Here is a 15398-nt window from a genome sequence, read left to right on the forward strand (position 1 = left end):
ACTACCCGGTGTCAAACTGCAGTGCATGTGAATAATTACAGCTTGTTTAAGGGGCTTCCCTGGTGGCCCGTGGCTAGGACTTGGTGCTTTCAGTGCAGGGGGCCTGGGTTTGATCCCTCGTTGGGGAAGTAGATCCCACGTGTCACAACCAAGAACTGGCATGCCAGATAAACATTTTTTTTTTTTAAAGATTGTTTAAACTTAACAAAGTATAAAATCGAAAATATTTTTTGTCTTATAAGTTTGACTCCTTAGTAGAATACTACCTAGGTGAAATAAGTTTTTTTGTTTTTGTAGGCTGTATTTATGAATGAAAGTTTATAAAATCTGAATTGCCTTTTTATGCTTATTTCTTCTTTAGCCTAGTATATTCAAACAATTGATGTCAGCTACTGAACAGCGCCCGTGGCTTTGGTTCATTTACCTTGTGACAGCAGGGCTTCCAATAGCATTAATTACTTCATTTTGTTGGCCAAGAAAAGTAAAGGTAAAGAAAATAAATTTCCTTCAACGTTAAAAAAAAAAATCTCTTAGTGTTTAGGAGTTCTATAAATGGAGTCAGGAGTTCCTAAAAGTACTAAACTAAATTTCCTGTAAGTTTTTACTGAGAGTTCACTGTGTATGATATCAGTTCAGTTCAGTTGCTCAGTCGTGTCTGACTCTTTGCCACCCCATGGACTGCAGCATGCCAGGTTTCCCCGTCCATCACCATCTCCTGGAACTTGTTCAAACTCATGTCCATCGGTCCGTGATATCATCCAACCACCTCATCCTCTGTCGTCCCCTTCTCCTTCCACCTTCAATCTTTCCCAGCATCAGGGTCTTTTCAAATGAGTCAGTTCTTTGCATCAGGTGGCCAAAGTATTGGAGTTTCAGCTTCAGCATCAGTCCTTCCAATGAACACCCAGGACTGATCTCCTTTAGGATGGACTGGTTGGATCTCCTTGCAGTCCAAGGGGCTCTCAAGAGTCTTCTCCAACACCATAGTTCAAAAGCATTAGTTCTTTCGGCGCATGTGTGATATCCGTCATTGCAAAAAAAAAAAAAAAGATGTTCTTTTAAAATAGTGCTTTGCTTTTAGTAAAAATAGCTTATGTTAAACTACCACAGAAAAAATATGATGAAGATGTGGATTTCAAAAAACTGGACATATGTAAACCACAAACCAAGGGCGCACTGGAGCAGGAAGTGAGGGAAGAGAAAGCCGCCCTGGAGAAGCCAGCTGACTTGGAAGAGGAAAGAAAGCAAAGTGATGGTGAAATTGTTGAAAAAGGTAGGACAGTGATGGCAATATATAAAGGGGGCCCTGGGCAGAGCTCATTAAAAACAGTAGATTAAGTGGTACACAGTAGCTGTTGCACTTGTCTGTTGTCAGATTCATACCATCTGAATCTGCAAGAGTGTGTGACTGTGGTGAAGAGGAGTACCATCCTTGCCTGGGTTGTACCTGAGCAGACATCCAGTGTATGAGTTCTCTCTTCTAGGAAGAAAGGGTTGTCAGAATTGTTCAGTTGCTTCAGAACCTAGCAGCTATCAATCCCATATGTCAGAGGTTTTTGCAAGGGTTTTTCTTTCCTCCAAGGATGGGATGGGAGGCACAGATCACAGCTTCTGTGGAGGAGTAATTGGTTTAAGACAGGTGATGCAGCAACAGAATCCACACCGAGGGCTGTTGTTTATCAAATAGTTATCATATCAAACCAGTAGTTTAATCTATTCAAAGGATTGCTGAATCATATGTCCCTTCCTACCCTCAACTAAACTCCAGAAGACGTTAGAAGTGAAGACAGCTGCAGCTTTCTGGCACCTCTCCAGTGAGGCTTCCTTGTACACATCTAGGTAGCAGTAAAACTATTGATGTTTGCCAGATGTCCCAGGCCAGGCTCCAGAATGAGCCCTTTATAACCTGCACTATGTTTTGAGCACTATTTTTAACTTAATAGTTGATGAAACAGTTGACTCAAAAACCATGCTCTCTCAAAGCACACATGTATATTTACATATTTATGTGTATACATACGCATATATTCTTTGATTCATTTCACATACAGACTGAATTTTTTAAAATTCTTTAAAAAAAAATTCTTTAAACCTGCTCCTTTCCCCAGATATGATGATTTATTTATTGTTGTTGTTTAGTTGCTCAGTCATGTCCGACTCTTGGTGACCCCATGGACTGCAGCATGCCAGGCTTCCCTGTTCTTCACTATCTCCCACAGCTTACTCAAACTCATGTCCATTGAGTCGATGATGCCATTCAGCCATCTCATCCTCTGTCGTCCCCTTCTCCTCACACCCTCAACCTTTCCCAGCATCAGGGTCTTTTCCAGTGAGTTGTGGTAAAATAACGAGTACTTGTATTTAATTTTAAAAAATGTCTAATGAAAGACATTGCTTTCAAATGTTGGAATTTAAATGCACTCCTCCACTTTTACTTAATACTTTTAAGTAGAAAAATTCTAATTCATTGAGTCTTTTTCCTTGAATAAAATCTGTTTAATAAAAAATTCTAGAAGAGGAAGGTGAACCTGAGGAAAAGAGTGAAGAAGAAATTGAAATTATAGAAGGACAAGAAGAAGGTAATAAATCCAATAAGTCTGGATCAGAGGATGAGGTAAGCATCTCTTTAACAGAAAATAAACTAGTTTCTACGTATGATTGTTAGTCTATAAAAATATTTTAATAAAAGTAGTGATCTCGTTTGTGAAGAATTTTTTTGCCATATTTTCTCCCAGCTTTCTTAAAGATCATACATATTGGTATAAAATGTATCCATAAGGAAAGCATGAAAAAACTAATTCATATCCTCCTAATGCCTAATGAAATAGTATAAAATAAGCCTTTGGTTTGCAAAATAGAGAACTACATCTGTTTAAAAAAAAGAATTTTTATTGAAGTGTTTTGTTGAAAGTTGTAACAAGCAGGCCAATTGAATATTTAAGAGGTAATTATGTTTATTATAAGGCAGTCTTCTTTATAGCCATTGTGAAAACATTCTGTCACGTTTATATTTACTGTAAAATTTTAAAGGATTTCATTCATTGGCTAGTGGAGTACTGTGTCTAGTTGTGGTGTTTTTCTCAAATCTTTAAGCTTGGTTTTTTCATTAACTTGATATGTCTGCCCTTTTTTCCTCCATCCTGATGTATAATAAAATTTTTCACAGTGCCCTTTTTTATAGTCAGTTATAAAATCAGAATCATCCAGGGTATAATTCAGAATCAGAGGTTTCTTTTTCTTTTTTTAACCTACTATATACCCCCAAAAGCCTGTTTTCTCTACTTCTGGCCTTTTGAGAGCTGCACAACCTTACCCGACAGAGTCACTGTCCCCATCACTCTCGTAGCTTAGAGGTAGGCAGGGTAAATGTCCATGATGCCTGGACTGTTGTGTATGAATAAACATTCTGTTTTGTCTGTTTGAAGAAATCACCCAAATAAATATCTGTTTTTATTGTTTTAAGTGTTTTCTAAAGCTTATTCTGTACATATGCCTGGTTACTAGTCTTAACTGTCTTGTGAGTTTTTAAATATATTTGGGGGATCATTACAAATACCTTATTGAGAGGGATCTGGGTGAAGAAAGTTTCTTCCAGAACATAGTTTTAAACAGTCCTTGTTTCCCTCTGTTATACGTTTAATAATAATACTTGTAATTATACATGGAACACTTATTCTAGTTATATTTTGCTTTGTAAAAAAAATATCTTGTGTATCTTTAAAAAGTATATTAATTCCATGTTCCAGTCTTTTAATCTTTTATGCATTTGTCAGTGAGCTAAAATAAATCAATTTTTATATAGCATAACCTTGAGAAATAATTTTAACTATTTTGTATAATACCTCCATTATTTACTTGTTATACAAGTTTAATTTACGTACAAATGATTATTCTGGAAGGAATAGATAAAACCCAAACCATAAGTTTGATGTTTCCCTTTCCTCTCTCCTAATTTTTCTCAAGTACTGTGTTCCAGAAGTTCTAGAAAAGTCTCTGTAAAACCAGTGCAGCAGTTCCTTATTACAGAGACATTGTGATGTATAGTTAGTGGTTACTATCCACATGAAAACATTATGCAACCTTTAATTAACCATGACATTAGTTGGAAATCATGAGATAAAATCATGAATTGAGCTGTTAGCATTATCCCTTGTCAGATGCATATCTGACAGGCAGAGTTACTCTAAAAATGTAATCATGGCAAAAGATGAACAAACTGAAACACATCAATTTATATACACGTTTTTGACCGATCGTTAATTAAAGAAGTGTGAAGAATTTGATTAGAAACATGTATTTTGGAGAATAAGAAATATTTTACATACTACTGTCTACTAGTTGCCTAGTGTCTGAAAATAAACATTTTCATGATGTTTTTTCCTAGATGAAGGAGGCAGATGAGAGCACAGGATCTGGAGACGGACCAATAAAGTCAGTACGCAAAAGAAGAGTGCGGAAGGAGTAAGCTGCTCCAAGTGTTTTCCATTCCTGAGAGAGCAAGCTGGCGTTCTCAAGCCGGTGTGCCAGAACTGCGCTTGAGTCAATCTGCACATCCCTTTTCTACTATCTAGCAATGTTATTCTTTCAGACATTTCTTTTAATCTTCTTTTTCAGAAATGAAAAATATTTGAAGTTATCTGGTCTTTGAATTTAGAATAAAAGAAAAGTGGCACGTTACATGTCATATTTTAAGAGATTAATATCATTAGAGGTTACACAGTTTTCATAGTTAGGAGAAAGTTTTGGTTTCTACAGAGCAAAATAATATGCAGTGGCTTCATTGCTATGGGACAAGTCAGTTACTGGAATTTCCCCTTAAATGGCTATACCACAATATACCTGGTAGTTCTATAGTATAAGTGAGAGAGTGTTCTGTTGTACAGAGCTAATTGCAATAAAGTTTCTGTATGGCTGTTTGGTTCTGCCAACAATTGAAAGTGTGTATGTGACCCATGTTTACCTAGTTTGTGTCAAATTATAGTTATAGTCCATTGTTCACTTAAATTACAGAATCCTTTAAAAAGGTGCTTTGTTGACAGACCAGTCAACAAAACAAAAACGTGTCTATCATTCGTAGAATCACTGGTTAATAGTGCAGCATATTTACATTTGAATACAGAGATAAGAGGTTTATCAAAATGAAATGGTGTACAGATATTTTTCAAGCTGTTATAGTTGTTTTATGCCAGAATGGATTACCCTATTCACAAGATTGCTTATGCCTACATTGCTCTTAAAAACGAAATTTAAGTATTTTTTCTTCTTTAGACAATACCCACTTTAATAGGTAAATTATTATTGGGGTCTGATCATTAAGAGATTCTAGTGGCTGATAGATATCGTTCATCATGTTTTGTATTTTTATCTTTTTTCTGACAAATTCAAATCTATTGTCTTGTCTAGTTTCAAAGCTCCCTCTATAGTAGACAGACTGTTGCTCCTCTTTTTAAAATAGCATTGACCCTTGAACAACACAGGTTTGAACTGCATGAGTCCACGTGTATGTGGATGTTTTCCCCCAATTAATTCTACAGTACCCCGTGGTAGGTAGTTGGTTGAATCCTCCAATGCAGAATCTGCAGATAAAGATGGTCAACTGTGGGACTTGAGCATCTGTGAATTTTGATATCTGCCACGGGTCCTGGAACCAACCTCCCATGGATACCAAGGGATGACTATAGGTACCAGAAGTTACAGAAGTGCATTATAGTAGAACTGTATTATTCCATTTAACATATCTAAGAATTTTTCATGTTTGGGTGATAAACCCTTTGGAAGGTGATCTAAATCTTTGAGGCCATGAAACTAGTTTAATACTATCTTGAGAACTCTGTACTAGTTGGGTGATATTTTGGATTCCTTCATGAACATACACATCCCATCATTGGGCTAGCCTCCTTCCCACTAATACATTTAAAGCTCATGTATAAGGAAAAAGAGTTTCTAACTTCTCCTCTGACTGAAGGAAGGAAGCCAGATAGCTAGTGTAGCCACTATTCACTTATTTCAGAGAGTGAATTGAAAATAAGTGCTTTTACATTCATTGCTGTGTTCTGAACTTTCCATATATTGGTGGTGGACAATCTTAATACATGGCTAACCATACTTCGTATTTATTTAATATGAACTAAACCTAACATATCTTGCAAGGCCTCCTTTTCTTGCTATGTACTTTAAATGAACTAGACACATTGAATAGTTCTAGATGACAATGTTTTTGAAAGTAAACTGCTACTTCATGAGGTAAATTTTTATGGGAAACTTCCTGCTTGACAAGTGTCTTGTATGTGATCTTTTTTCCCCTAAAGATTTATTAAAGCTTTTTAAAATTTCTTGATTGCAGATTCATTTAAACTTAAACATTTGGTTAAACTCCATGAGCTTGCAGTGGTAAAATCTGAGCAACCAGTTTTGCCAGTTCGCTGCTCTTTTCTGGGGGTGTCCCCTCTGTGAATATACCTTTGGCTGACAGGTTTAACCAAAACTTAAAAACATCTGTGCTACATGCACTCAGTAGACAAAGCATAGAGTTTTCTTTAATAATGAGGTCATTTTTTCCTTCTACCACCCTAATCTGACTCTATTGTTTTAAATATTTAAGTTTTATCCTTTTCTCTAATAAAGGAGAAAAATTAATGTATTTTGCTCTTCTCTTTATTTTTGGGGGGCTTTTTACCTTGATAAGACTAAAATAGCTTTCTTTTTCTTGAGTTTTTTTTTAAGGTAGCCTTGTTTCCATTGGTCATTCCTTAGAAAGATAGGCTACTAGAACTAAGAGCTTTTTTGAAGCATCAGTCCACATTTGCAAGAAACAGAAGATAAAATTCCTTACATGTCAATATTAACTACTAGTAATGAATTTAATGAACCTTAGAAATTTAGAATACTAATTTAGAAAACATAGTTTTCAGTGAAAACTATTCAGAATAGTTAAAACATAAATACCTTACTATAAATTTAAATATACTCTAGGCAACTGTGAAGTTTTTTCTTTTGTCAATTGTGGTTATGTTTTTAACTTCAGCAGGATTTAGAGATGAAATATCAGATGGCTAATGTCGGATAACTCCTTAAGTCTCATGTAAAGAGTTTATTTAAACATAGTAATAGCATTTCTACATAAATTTTAAGAATATCTTCCCAAATTATAGCTCTTGTTTCCATAGTATGGTAGCTGTGGAGTTCAGGAAATAAAATTATCTCTAATCTGATAGGTCAGATGAAGTAGGCTGGCTGATGGGAGAAAAAGGCTGGCTGATGGGAGAAAAAAAAATGTTTTTTTTTTTTTTTTTTTTTTTTTTATTAGTTGGAGGCTAATTACTTTACATCATTACAGTAAGAAAAAAAAATGTATTTTTGAATGCAGTTGGAGTTTGTACAGAGATCAAAATACATGGAAGGAAGAGCAATGGTAATTTTAGAAAAAGATGGGCAACAGGGTAATTTTTAAATGATCTTTTAACACCTAACATGGTATCATATCACACATTTTATGTTTCTTAGATGAATATAATTTTAAATCCTTTGTAAAATTTTGGAGTAATTTAACGTTTTAATTGAACATTTGGTAAGCCATCTATAGATAATATAGAAATTTAAAACAAGGCAAATACATTATACAGTTGATTACAATGTATTACTTTAGCTTTTGTCATTGCTCCTTAATACCCCCTTCCATTATATGGTAAATTAGGTCCTACTGCTGCTGCTAAGTTGCATCAGTTGCGTCAGACTCTCTGCCAACTCCATAGATGGCAGCCCAGCAGGCTTCTTCGCCATCCCTGGAATTCTCCAGGCAAGAGTACTGGAGTGGGTTGCCATTTCCTTCTCCTAAGGCCAATGTAAAGTCCTAGTTATAGTAAATTTCATCAAATTTCATTAATCTCTATGATTTAAATGAAATAGTCTGTAGCTTGTCTTGTGGATAGAGTAGCTAAGAGGCAATTAAGTCTTTCTTTCAATTCTTAACCCTTTCATGTTAAGTCACATTCTCTTTTCTTTCATGATTTACAAGTGGTCTTAGCAACCACTAGAGGGTGATAACTCAAGATAGGGAACTACACAATTATCAGGGAAGGTAAAGAAAGGCTACATTCTAAAGAACTAAGATCAATTTTGCTTTGCTTTGGATCATAAAAGTCATCCTAGAATATATAATTCACTTTCCATTTCTCATTTGGAAAAAGACTAGATCAGAGGGAAGAGTAATGAAAGGAATAGAAATGTGACATCAAACTGGTTGGAGGGCTTCCCTGGTGGCTCAGATGGTAAAGAATCTTACCTCCAGTGCAGGAGACCTGGGTTCCATCCCTGGTCAGAAGATCCCTTGGAGAAGAGCATGGCAACCCACTCCAGTGTTCTTGCCTGGAGAATCCCATGGACACAGGAGCCTGGTGGGCTACAGACCATGGAGTCGCAAAGAGTCGGACCCGACTGATTAACAAACTGGTTGAAACTGCAAGCTTCGATGATTTTGGTTACTTAACAAATTGTTTTGTTGTTACACGTACAATTCCAAAAATCTGAAAATCTATAAAGTTTTTTCATGTTTGACATCAAAACTCATTTGGCAGCCAAACCTGACTTCCCTAACAGACTACTTTTAGTGTTCATTTATCTTAGTATTCATACATTTCGCTACAAACGTGTTAAATGTATTTGATTACAAGTACTTCCCCAAGCTGTATTGGTGTATGAGTTACATAATACTTCATCATGTATGAAAAATTCCAAATTCTGAAACATCTGGCCCAAGAGTTACAGATAAGACGTTATGAGCTGTACTGACTTGCTGTAAGGAAAGTTCATAGTGAATATAAAGACAAATTTTGGATGGAACCTAGTGTTAGTATTGAGGGAATTTCTGCTGGAGACCCTGAGGAAGAGGGGTCCCTGCAAGTTGTCATTCCTCTAGCATTTAGAACTGGGAATTAAAAATGCACTCTGACACTGGTTAAAACAGCACAGAAGACTTTATTCAGGGCTATTGCAGCAGGGGCCAAGGCTGTGGTGACAGGGGCAAGAGAATGGGCTCAACTCCCAACTACAGTGAAGACGGCTGAGGATGTATAGTCATCAAGCAGAGTGGAAGTGCGTCACCAGTGGGTGGAAAATCACCAAGAGAAGACACCAAGGTAGGGGGGTGCTTGCCATGCTGATTTAACAGGATTCTTGCTGAAGGTCGGCAGGGTGATAAGATTTTGAGAGTAGGGGAATTCTCCCTAAACTGATGCAGCAGGATTTTTACTAACAATGGACTAGTCATAGTCAGGCTGAAGACGGGACCTGAGATACGAGGCCTAGTGAGAAAGAGGGCTCAGAAGAACCTGGCTAAACTTCGGTTAAGGAGAGTCTTTATCACAAGCTAGGCACAGTCTCTGTGCAGTTTACCACCTGTATTTCTAATATAGAAATTGACATCCGGAAGATACTGCCATGATTAAGAGTGTGTGTGTATGTGTGTGTATGCTCAGTCATGTCCAGCTCTTTACAACCCACTAGGCTCCCTGTGCATTGGTTAACCATCTGTATAGCAAGCAGGTGGGGCATGTATTTCAAGTAACACTTTGTCACCTTTTGGGTTAACAGCTGTAGGATGGCAGTTGGAAAAGGCCGAATATGAAATGAATTGGGTGTGCCCGAATGCTTATAGCAAGAAGGTATCACAAGAAGGAATTTAGTTTCCAAGCAGAGATGGAACAGAGAAAAATCACGTATTAGGTACCTTACAACATTAGGAAAGCTAATTATTTCTGTACCCTGAATGGCAGAAGTTCAGCATTGTTTTATTCTTGAGGTGTGGGAGGTAGAAGGGGAAGCCCAGTGAAGACTTCTCTGACAAGTGTTAGGCAGACAAAGGAACCCGGCCCTGCAGTGATACCTGGATGCTGCATTCCCAGTCCTGTTTTCAGATGGTTTCAAAGTAGCCTCCATTAAAGGAGGCAGGGTCCATTCAGAGAGGCAGGGTCCTGTGAGGAAGGAAAGTAAGAAACTTTGGAGAATTTGGTCTAGAAAAGAGTGTGATTGTGATTTCCAGCATATGGAACTGAAACATATAGACAAGAAGTCTATTTCTGAGGGAACTGTACAGCCCGAGAAATGTGAGCCTGGCCTGCAAACGATGGGCACCAAACTCACACCCGCAAGAAGTGGGCTGTTTCATTAACGTAAACCTGTGCAGGGAACACCCCTAAACTCCTTCAGAGTCCCGGGAAGGGGGCCGGGATGGATAAGTAACTTTCCAGCAAGGGGGAGCCATGGTTCAGTTCAGTCACTGTCGTGTCCGACTCTTTGCGATCCCATGAACTGCAGCACGCCAGGCCTCCCTGTCCATCACCAACTCCCATCACCAAGTCCACACAAACCCATGTCCACTGAGTCGGTGATGCCATCCAACCATCTCATCCTCTTGTCGTCCCCTTCTCCTCCTGCCTTCAATCTTTCCCAGCATCAGGGTCTTTTCAAATGAGTCAGCTCTTTGCATCAGGTGGCCAAAGTATTGGGAGTTTCAGCTTCAACATCAGTCCTTCCAATAACACTCAGGACTGATTTCCTTTAGGATGGACTGGTTGGATCTCCAAGGGACTCTTAAGAGTCTTCTCCAACACCACAGTTCAAAAGCATCAATTCTTCGGCGCTCAGCTTTCTTTATAGTCCAACTCTCACATCCATACATGACCACTGGAAAAACCATAGCCTTGACTAGACCTTTGTTGACAAAGTAATGTCTCTGCTTTTTAATATGCTGTCTAGGTTGGTTATAACCTTCCTTCCAAGGAGTAAGCGTCTTTTAATTTCATGGCTGCAATCACCATCTGCAGTGAATTTGGAGCCATGGAGGGCAAGGAATAAGGGAAGTCCCTTGCCAGAGATTACATACAGGTCTAATCAAGGAACTTTGTCCACTATGAAACAGAATCTTCCAGGGTGTCTCTCCCAGGAGTATTCCACAGTGATTTTGATGTGTTTCCCTTTGTTCCATTTTCCAAATTAAGAGTTATTTGGGTATTATATCTCCACTACACCATTATAAATGGACAGAGCAAATACAGTAAGTCCCTTACATATGAATGAGTTCCCTTCAAAGAGCAAACTGCTAAGTCCAACTTGTTCATAACTTCAACAAAGTTAGCCTATGTACCCAATTAACACAATCTGCTATGTATCACAGCTTTTACACTTGCTTCCTGGGCTTGAAATTACGATGCTGTAGTACTGTACAGTACACAAAAACACGACACTTACAGAGGGTACATGCAGGTGACAATATACACTAGACACGTTAACTTACATGACTGGACATGCAAAGGCACACTCGCATCTTTGAAAGTTCTTATGCAGGGGAGTTATATAATCTGTCATCAGTTTAAAGGTGGTCAGACTATGAGGAGTCACATCTACAACTGACAGACCTTGATAGAGATCCTGGATTTTGCACTGCATCAGAACTGGACAAGGAGAGGCTGAGTATGTTCTATGTATGGGAAAAGTTGGGCACAGATACTTCACAGCACAAGAGGAGGGCTGTGGCCAAGGCTGCTACCACCTTATCCTCTGTCTGCTTCCATAATAAAGTTGTAGCTGGAACACGGCTTCCAGCCAGGGGTTACATTTCTCAGCAACTCTTGCATCTAGGTTTAAGTAAATTCCCACACCCTTGGGAATGTGAGAAGACAGGAGCCATTACCAGGCAGGCCCAGCCCATAAAACCCTGCATGTGTTCACCAGGCACTTTCTGCTACAAATCTGAATAGAGAAAACTAATGTGACTTGAAAGCCATGGCTGAAAATGGCAGAGAAATCCCCAGCTCATAAAGCCTACTAGTTTATAATGCTCACCTCAGAACCATTAGCTGGAAGAGAAAACTTCCATATATTTAGTCACTGTGTTTCTTGTTAAAAGAGTTTAGCCTAACCTAACCTAAAAAATTACAACCACCTTTCTCCTGACAATCTTGGATCCTTCTCTTTGAATTCTTTGCTTTTATTTTTTAAAGTAATGTATAATATCATTGTTTTATTTAATATAGTATTCCCTTAAAAATTCAGTAACTGATACTTAAGTAATCCTGTGGCTTTGAACAACCCTGAATATACCACACTGCACCACTATATGTATCCAAGCTACTTAGGCAAAACACACGCAGTTTTTGAAACAGGTTTTTATTAAACAGCAAAGTGTAACTGCAACACATTTTAAATGTTTGAAAATTAGGTCACAAAGAGAGGCAAAATGTTTGCAGTATGACTATTATATATTCAAACAGCTAAAGTCATCAAATCTTACACCAATACAAACATAAGATTATTCCATGATTAGCCTAAATTTAATAACTATAAACTATATTAGTGGATTTCTTTTCCTATTTAACATTTTAATTAACACTACTGATTTCCTTACCAAATGGAACCTACTCAACTAAATTTTTAAAAATGGTTAAATGACTAAAATTCTCCAAACCAGTAGTTGGGTTTGCAGAGATGTCTGGAAGTAGATAAAATACTGAGAAATCATCAATTAGTTTACATGTAAAACTCTCCCATCTTATTCATGACTCTGATACTAATCCACTCTTAATGGACTTTACAAAGTTGATCTGCTGGGTACTACAAATAAACCTGAGACCAAACTCTATTCTCTTCCAGGTGTGGTTTACATAAGGTTAGCCAAACTTAATCCATTTTTTAAAAAATATTCCTTCCAAAATCCAATCTGTGCCAGAGAGAACATAATCTTGAGTAGAAACATTTGCAGTTGGTTACAGGTACTTACCAAGTACTTTTCCCATCCTATTTCTATTTTTCCTCAAAAATTTCTATTTCAAACACACACACAACCAGAATTCATCTTTTCAGATACCAAGTGGGTTATTTTGTGCAAAGGAAGTTTTCAATAAAAAATCTTCCCCATACCATAATTCAAAGAAAAATCTTCATTTTTATAGCCTTCATTTTCAATTAATGAAAGACAAAACTACTATCCTTACTACTAAACAATAAATAAGCCCTAACTGAGAAAGTATCTTATTTTGGTTAAATTTCAACAGTTAAGAGTTCAGGCTACTCTCCTAGATGATTAACTACTGAAACACTTTTTACAAATGTGAAACCAATTTTTTCCTTAGGGGAAGGAAAAACAGCAAGAAAGCAAATGGAAAGGAGGCACACGATGGTAGACAGGGTACATAAAGCTGTGCATTCAGTACGTGATTTTGGTTACTTTTTCACAACACGGTAGTTATTTGCGTGTATCTCTATGCCTACAATATAAGACAATGCTAACCCTATAGATCAAAACAAATTTGATAAAACATTCATTTTCAAGTTTCATAAATATATGCATTTCTAATTATAAAGTCTCTACATTTGCACATTTTCATAGACTAACATAATACACAAACTCATGGAAGTCTTCTGTTATGCTCTTAATTTTTCCTAGATCTGACATTATCTTCATAAATACTCAGTGAAGCCACAAACAAAAGTACTATAACTTTTGGGATCTATCCAAGTTTTAAAGAAAAAAAAGATCAGCAGCAATTCCGTAAGACATAAGAGATATCAATTCCTTATTTTCTTTTGCTTTTTGTGTCAGTTGTTTGAAAAACACTAGAAGCTGACATGAGATTTTCTATATATTGTCCGAGAACTTGGTTTTCTGATTTTAGCTTCAGATTTTCTTCCTTAACTGCATCTACTCTTGCAGACAGATCTATATCAAAAATTAAAAAGTGCATTATCAATAAAGTGGTGACAATGACTTCATATTACAAAATGCTTATTAAGATTTACTCTTAAATACCACAATCCTGAGTTTTCTGTTTTTAAATTCAGACTACTTTAGAAGTTATGTAAACAAAGTAAGCTGAGTATTCCTAAAAAGAGATATCACATTAGGTTAAATGTTATACTTTGCAAACAGCATTTTTGTTAAGTAGTTAATTCTTAAAATGGCTGTTTTTTAAAAATATTGTTATGTGAATTTGGTTCATATCTTAGCATCATAAAACCATTATTCTTTACTATAAGTGTTTAAGAAAATGTAGTAGGTGAACATAACTAAATTTACATACTGGATATAGGCAGTCAGTTTCCAAACAATTCATCATTTTGTATTTTTGCATTAGCAAGAAATTCAAAAGAGCAGGCCCTGAGGATGAAAAGAGATACTACGTCTATCCAGTCACCCAGCAACTAAGTTCTCAGTGCCTTCTAGTAGACAAGTACTTTTCTAGTGGCAATAGTAACAAAAAGGTCCCTGCCCTTGCCCAGTGGACACTGCAGTGTGCATGTGAGCACATGTGCATTCAGGGGCCTCAGGAGAAAAAGCAAGAAGGATAAGGATCAGAGGAAGCAAAGGGAAGCAGTCCTACAGTGCAGCCAAGGACAGCTATTCTGATTAAGGAAATTCACCAGAGACCTAAAGGAAGTGAGGGAACAAGTCACACAGATATGCAAATGACTAAGGGTTGAGTCAAACACAGGGAAACAGCAACTGCTAAGACCCTGAGGAGAAGCAAGAAGGTTGGAGTGTCTGAGGCAGGATGATTGAGTAGTGTGTGACAGAACTCTGAGAGGTAAAAGGGAAGTAAGAGACTCCCAGAGAGGGACCTGGCTTTCATTACCCGTGAGAAGGGAAGTCCTGGAGTGACATGATCTGCTCAACCTGATTTAAAAAAACCACCACCTCGTAAATTCATCCAAAACCAAAAGATATTTTGGTGGTGCAAGTGACTTTATACAAGACATTAAGAAATGAAAAGACTCAGGTAAGTTCCCTTATAATCTCTGAGGCTAATACACTGTTTTTACTTTCATTTAAACTTTATTAAAGTGGACTTAATAATACCATGCAGGGACTTAAAAGGGGTGCTCCTATTATGTTAGACCTTAAAGAGGGAAGCACAAGAATACTACTTGACTTCCTTATTAAGAGAGATCTGTGTTTTAAAAATCACCAGTCAAAGATACAGGCAGGAGAAACAAACTATTGAAGTAGACTTTGAAGTTTATACATTTTAAAACTGTGCAGAGTAACAAAATTTAGCAACACAAATTCTTACAATTTCAATACCTGGGTGTTAGTCAAGAAGACTACAAAATGGAAGCTAACCTTCAAGTGTGTGTTGGAGTTCCAACACTTGATTGATAAGTCGTGTTTTTTCCTCCAGTTCCACCTGATTTTCAGCATCAACTGCTGTAATGAAAAGGTTCAAATTTACTATTATTAACTACCATTTGTGTAGTATAGCACATAAAAAATCTGCAAAATATTTTACATTTAGTATCTTCCTTGACTTATACAAGAGCCCTGTAAAATAAAAGATGGATCCCACATCACAGATGACGACACCAAAGTGAAGTAAAGTGTTTTACCAATATCTCACAGTTAAAGAATG

The 15398-nt window shown here is 37.1% G+C and overlaps 2 protein-coding genes across 3 annotated transcripts in view; one reads left to right on the forward strand and one right to left on the reverse strand.

Moving 5' to 3' along the window:
• The window catches only part of CLGN (calmegin), a 42433-nt gene extending 37502 nt beyond the window's left edge, over positions 1-4931 (forward strand). The window contains exons 12-15 of the mRNA XM_070474832.1: positions 362-487; positions 1111-1273; positions 2514-2614; positions 4385-4931. Of these exons, the coding sequence (XP_070330933.1) occupies positions 362-487; positions 1111-1273; positions 2514-2614; positions 4385-4465 (471 nt within the window). The 3' untranslated portion in view covers positions 4466-4931. The remainder of the gene's footprint in view (positions 1-361; positions 488-1110; positions 1274-2513; positions 2615-4384) is intronic.
• A 4833-nt stretch (positions 4932-9764) lies between these two features.
• Positions 9765-15398, reverse strand: part of SCOC (short coiled-coil protein) — a 39268-nt gene continuing 33634 nt past the window's right edge. Inside the window, exons 3-4 of one of the 2 annotated variants that reach the window (XM_070474833.1) lie at positions 15113-15196; positions 9765-9968 (exon numbers count right to left, since the gene is read on the reverse strand). In XM_070474833.1, coding sequence (XP_070330934.1) covers positions 9775-9968; positions 15113-15196 — 278 coding nt within the window. In that variant the 3' untranslated portion in view covers positions 9765-9774. Of the gene's footprint in view, positions 9969-12145; positions 13712-15112; positions 15197-15398 lie in introns of those variants that run through there. The other variant, XR_011490619.1, reaches the window with a different exon arrangement.

Source organism: Odocoileus virginianus, chromosome 12 (genome assembly GCF_023699985.2).
Source record: "Odocoileus virginianus isolate 20LAN1187 ecotype Illinois chromosome 12, Ovbor_1.2, whole genome shotgun sequence".
Classification (NCBI taxonomy): Eukaryota; Metazoa; Chordata; class Mammalia; order Artiodactyla; family Cervidae; genus Odocoileus; species Odocoileus virginianus.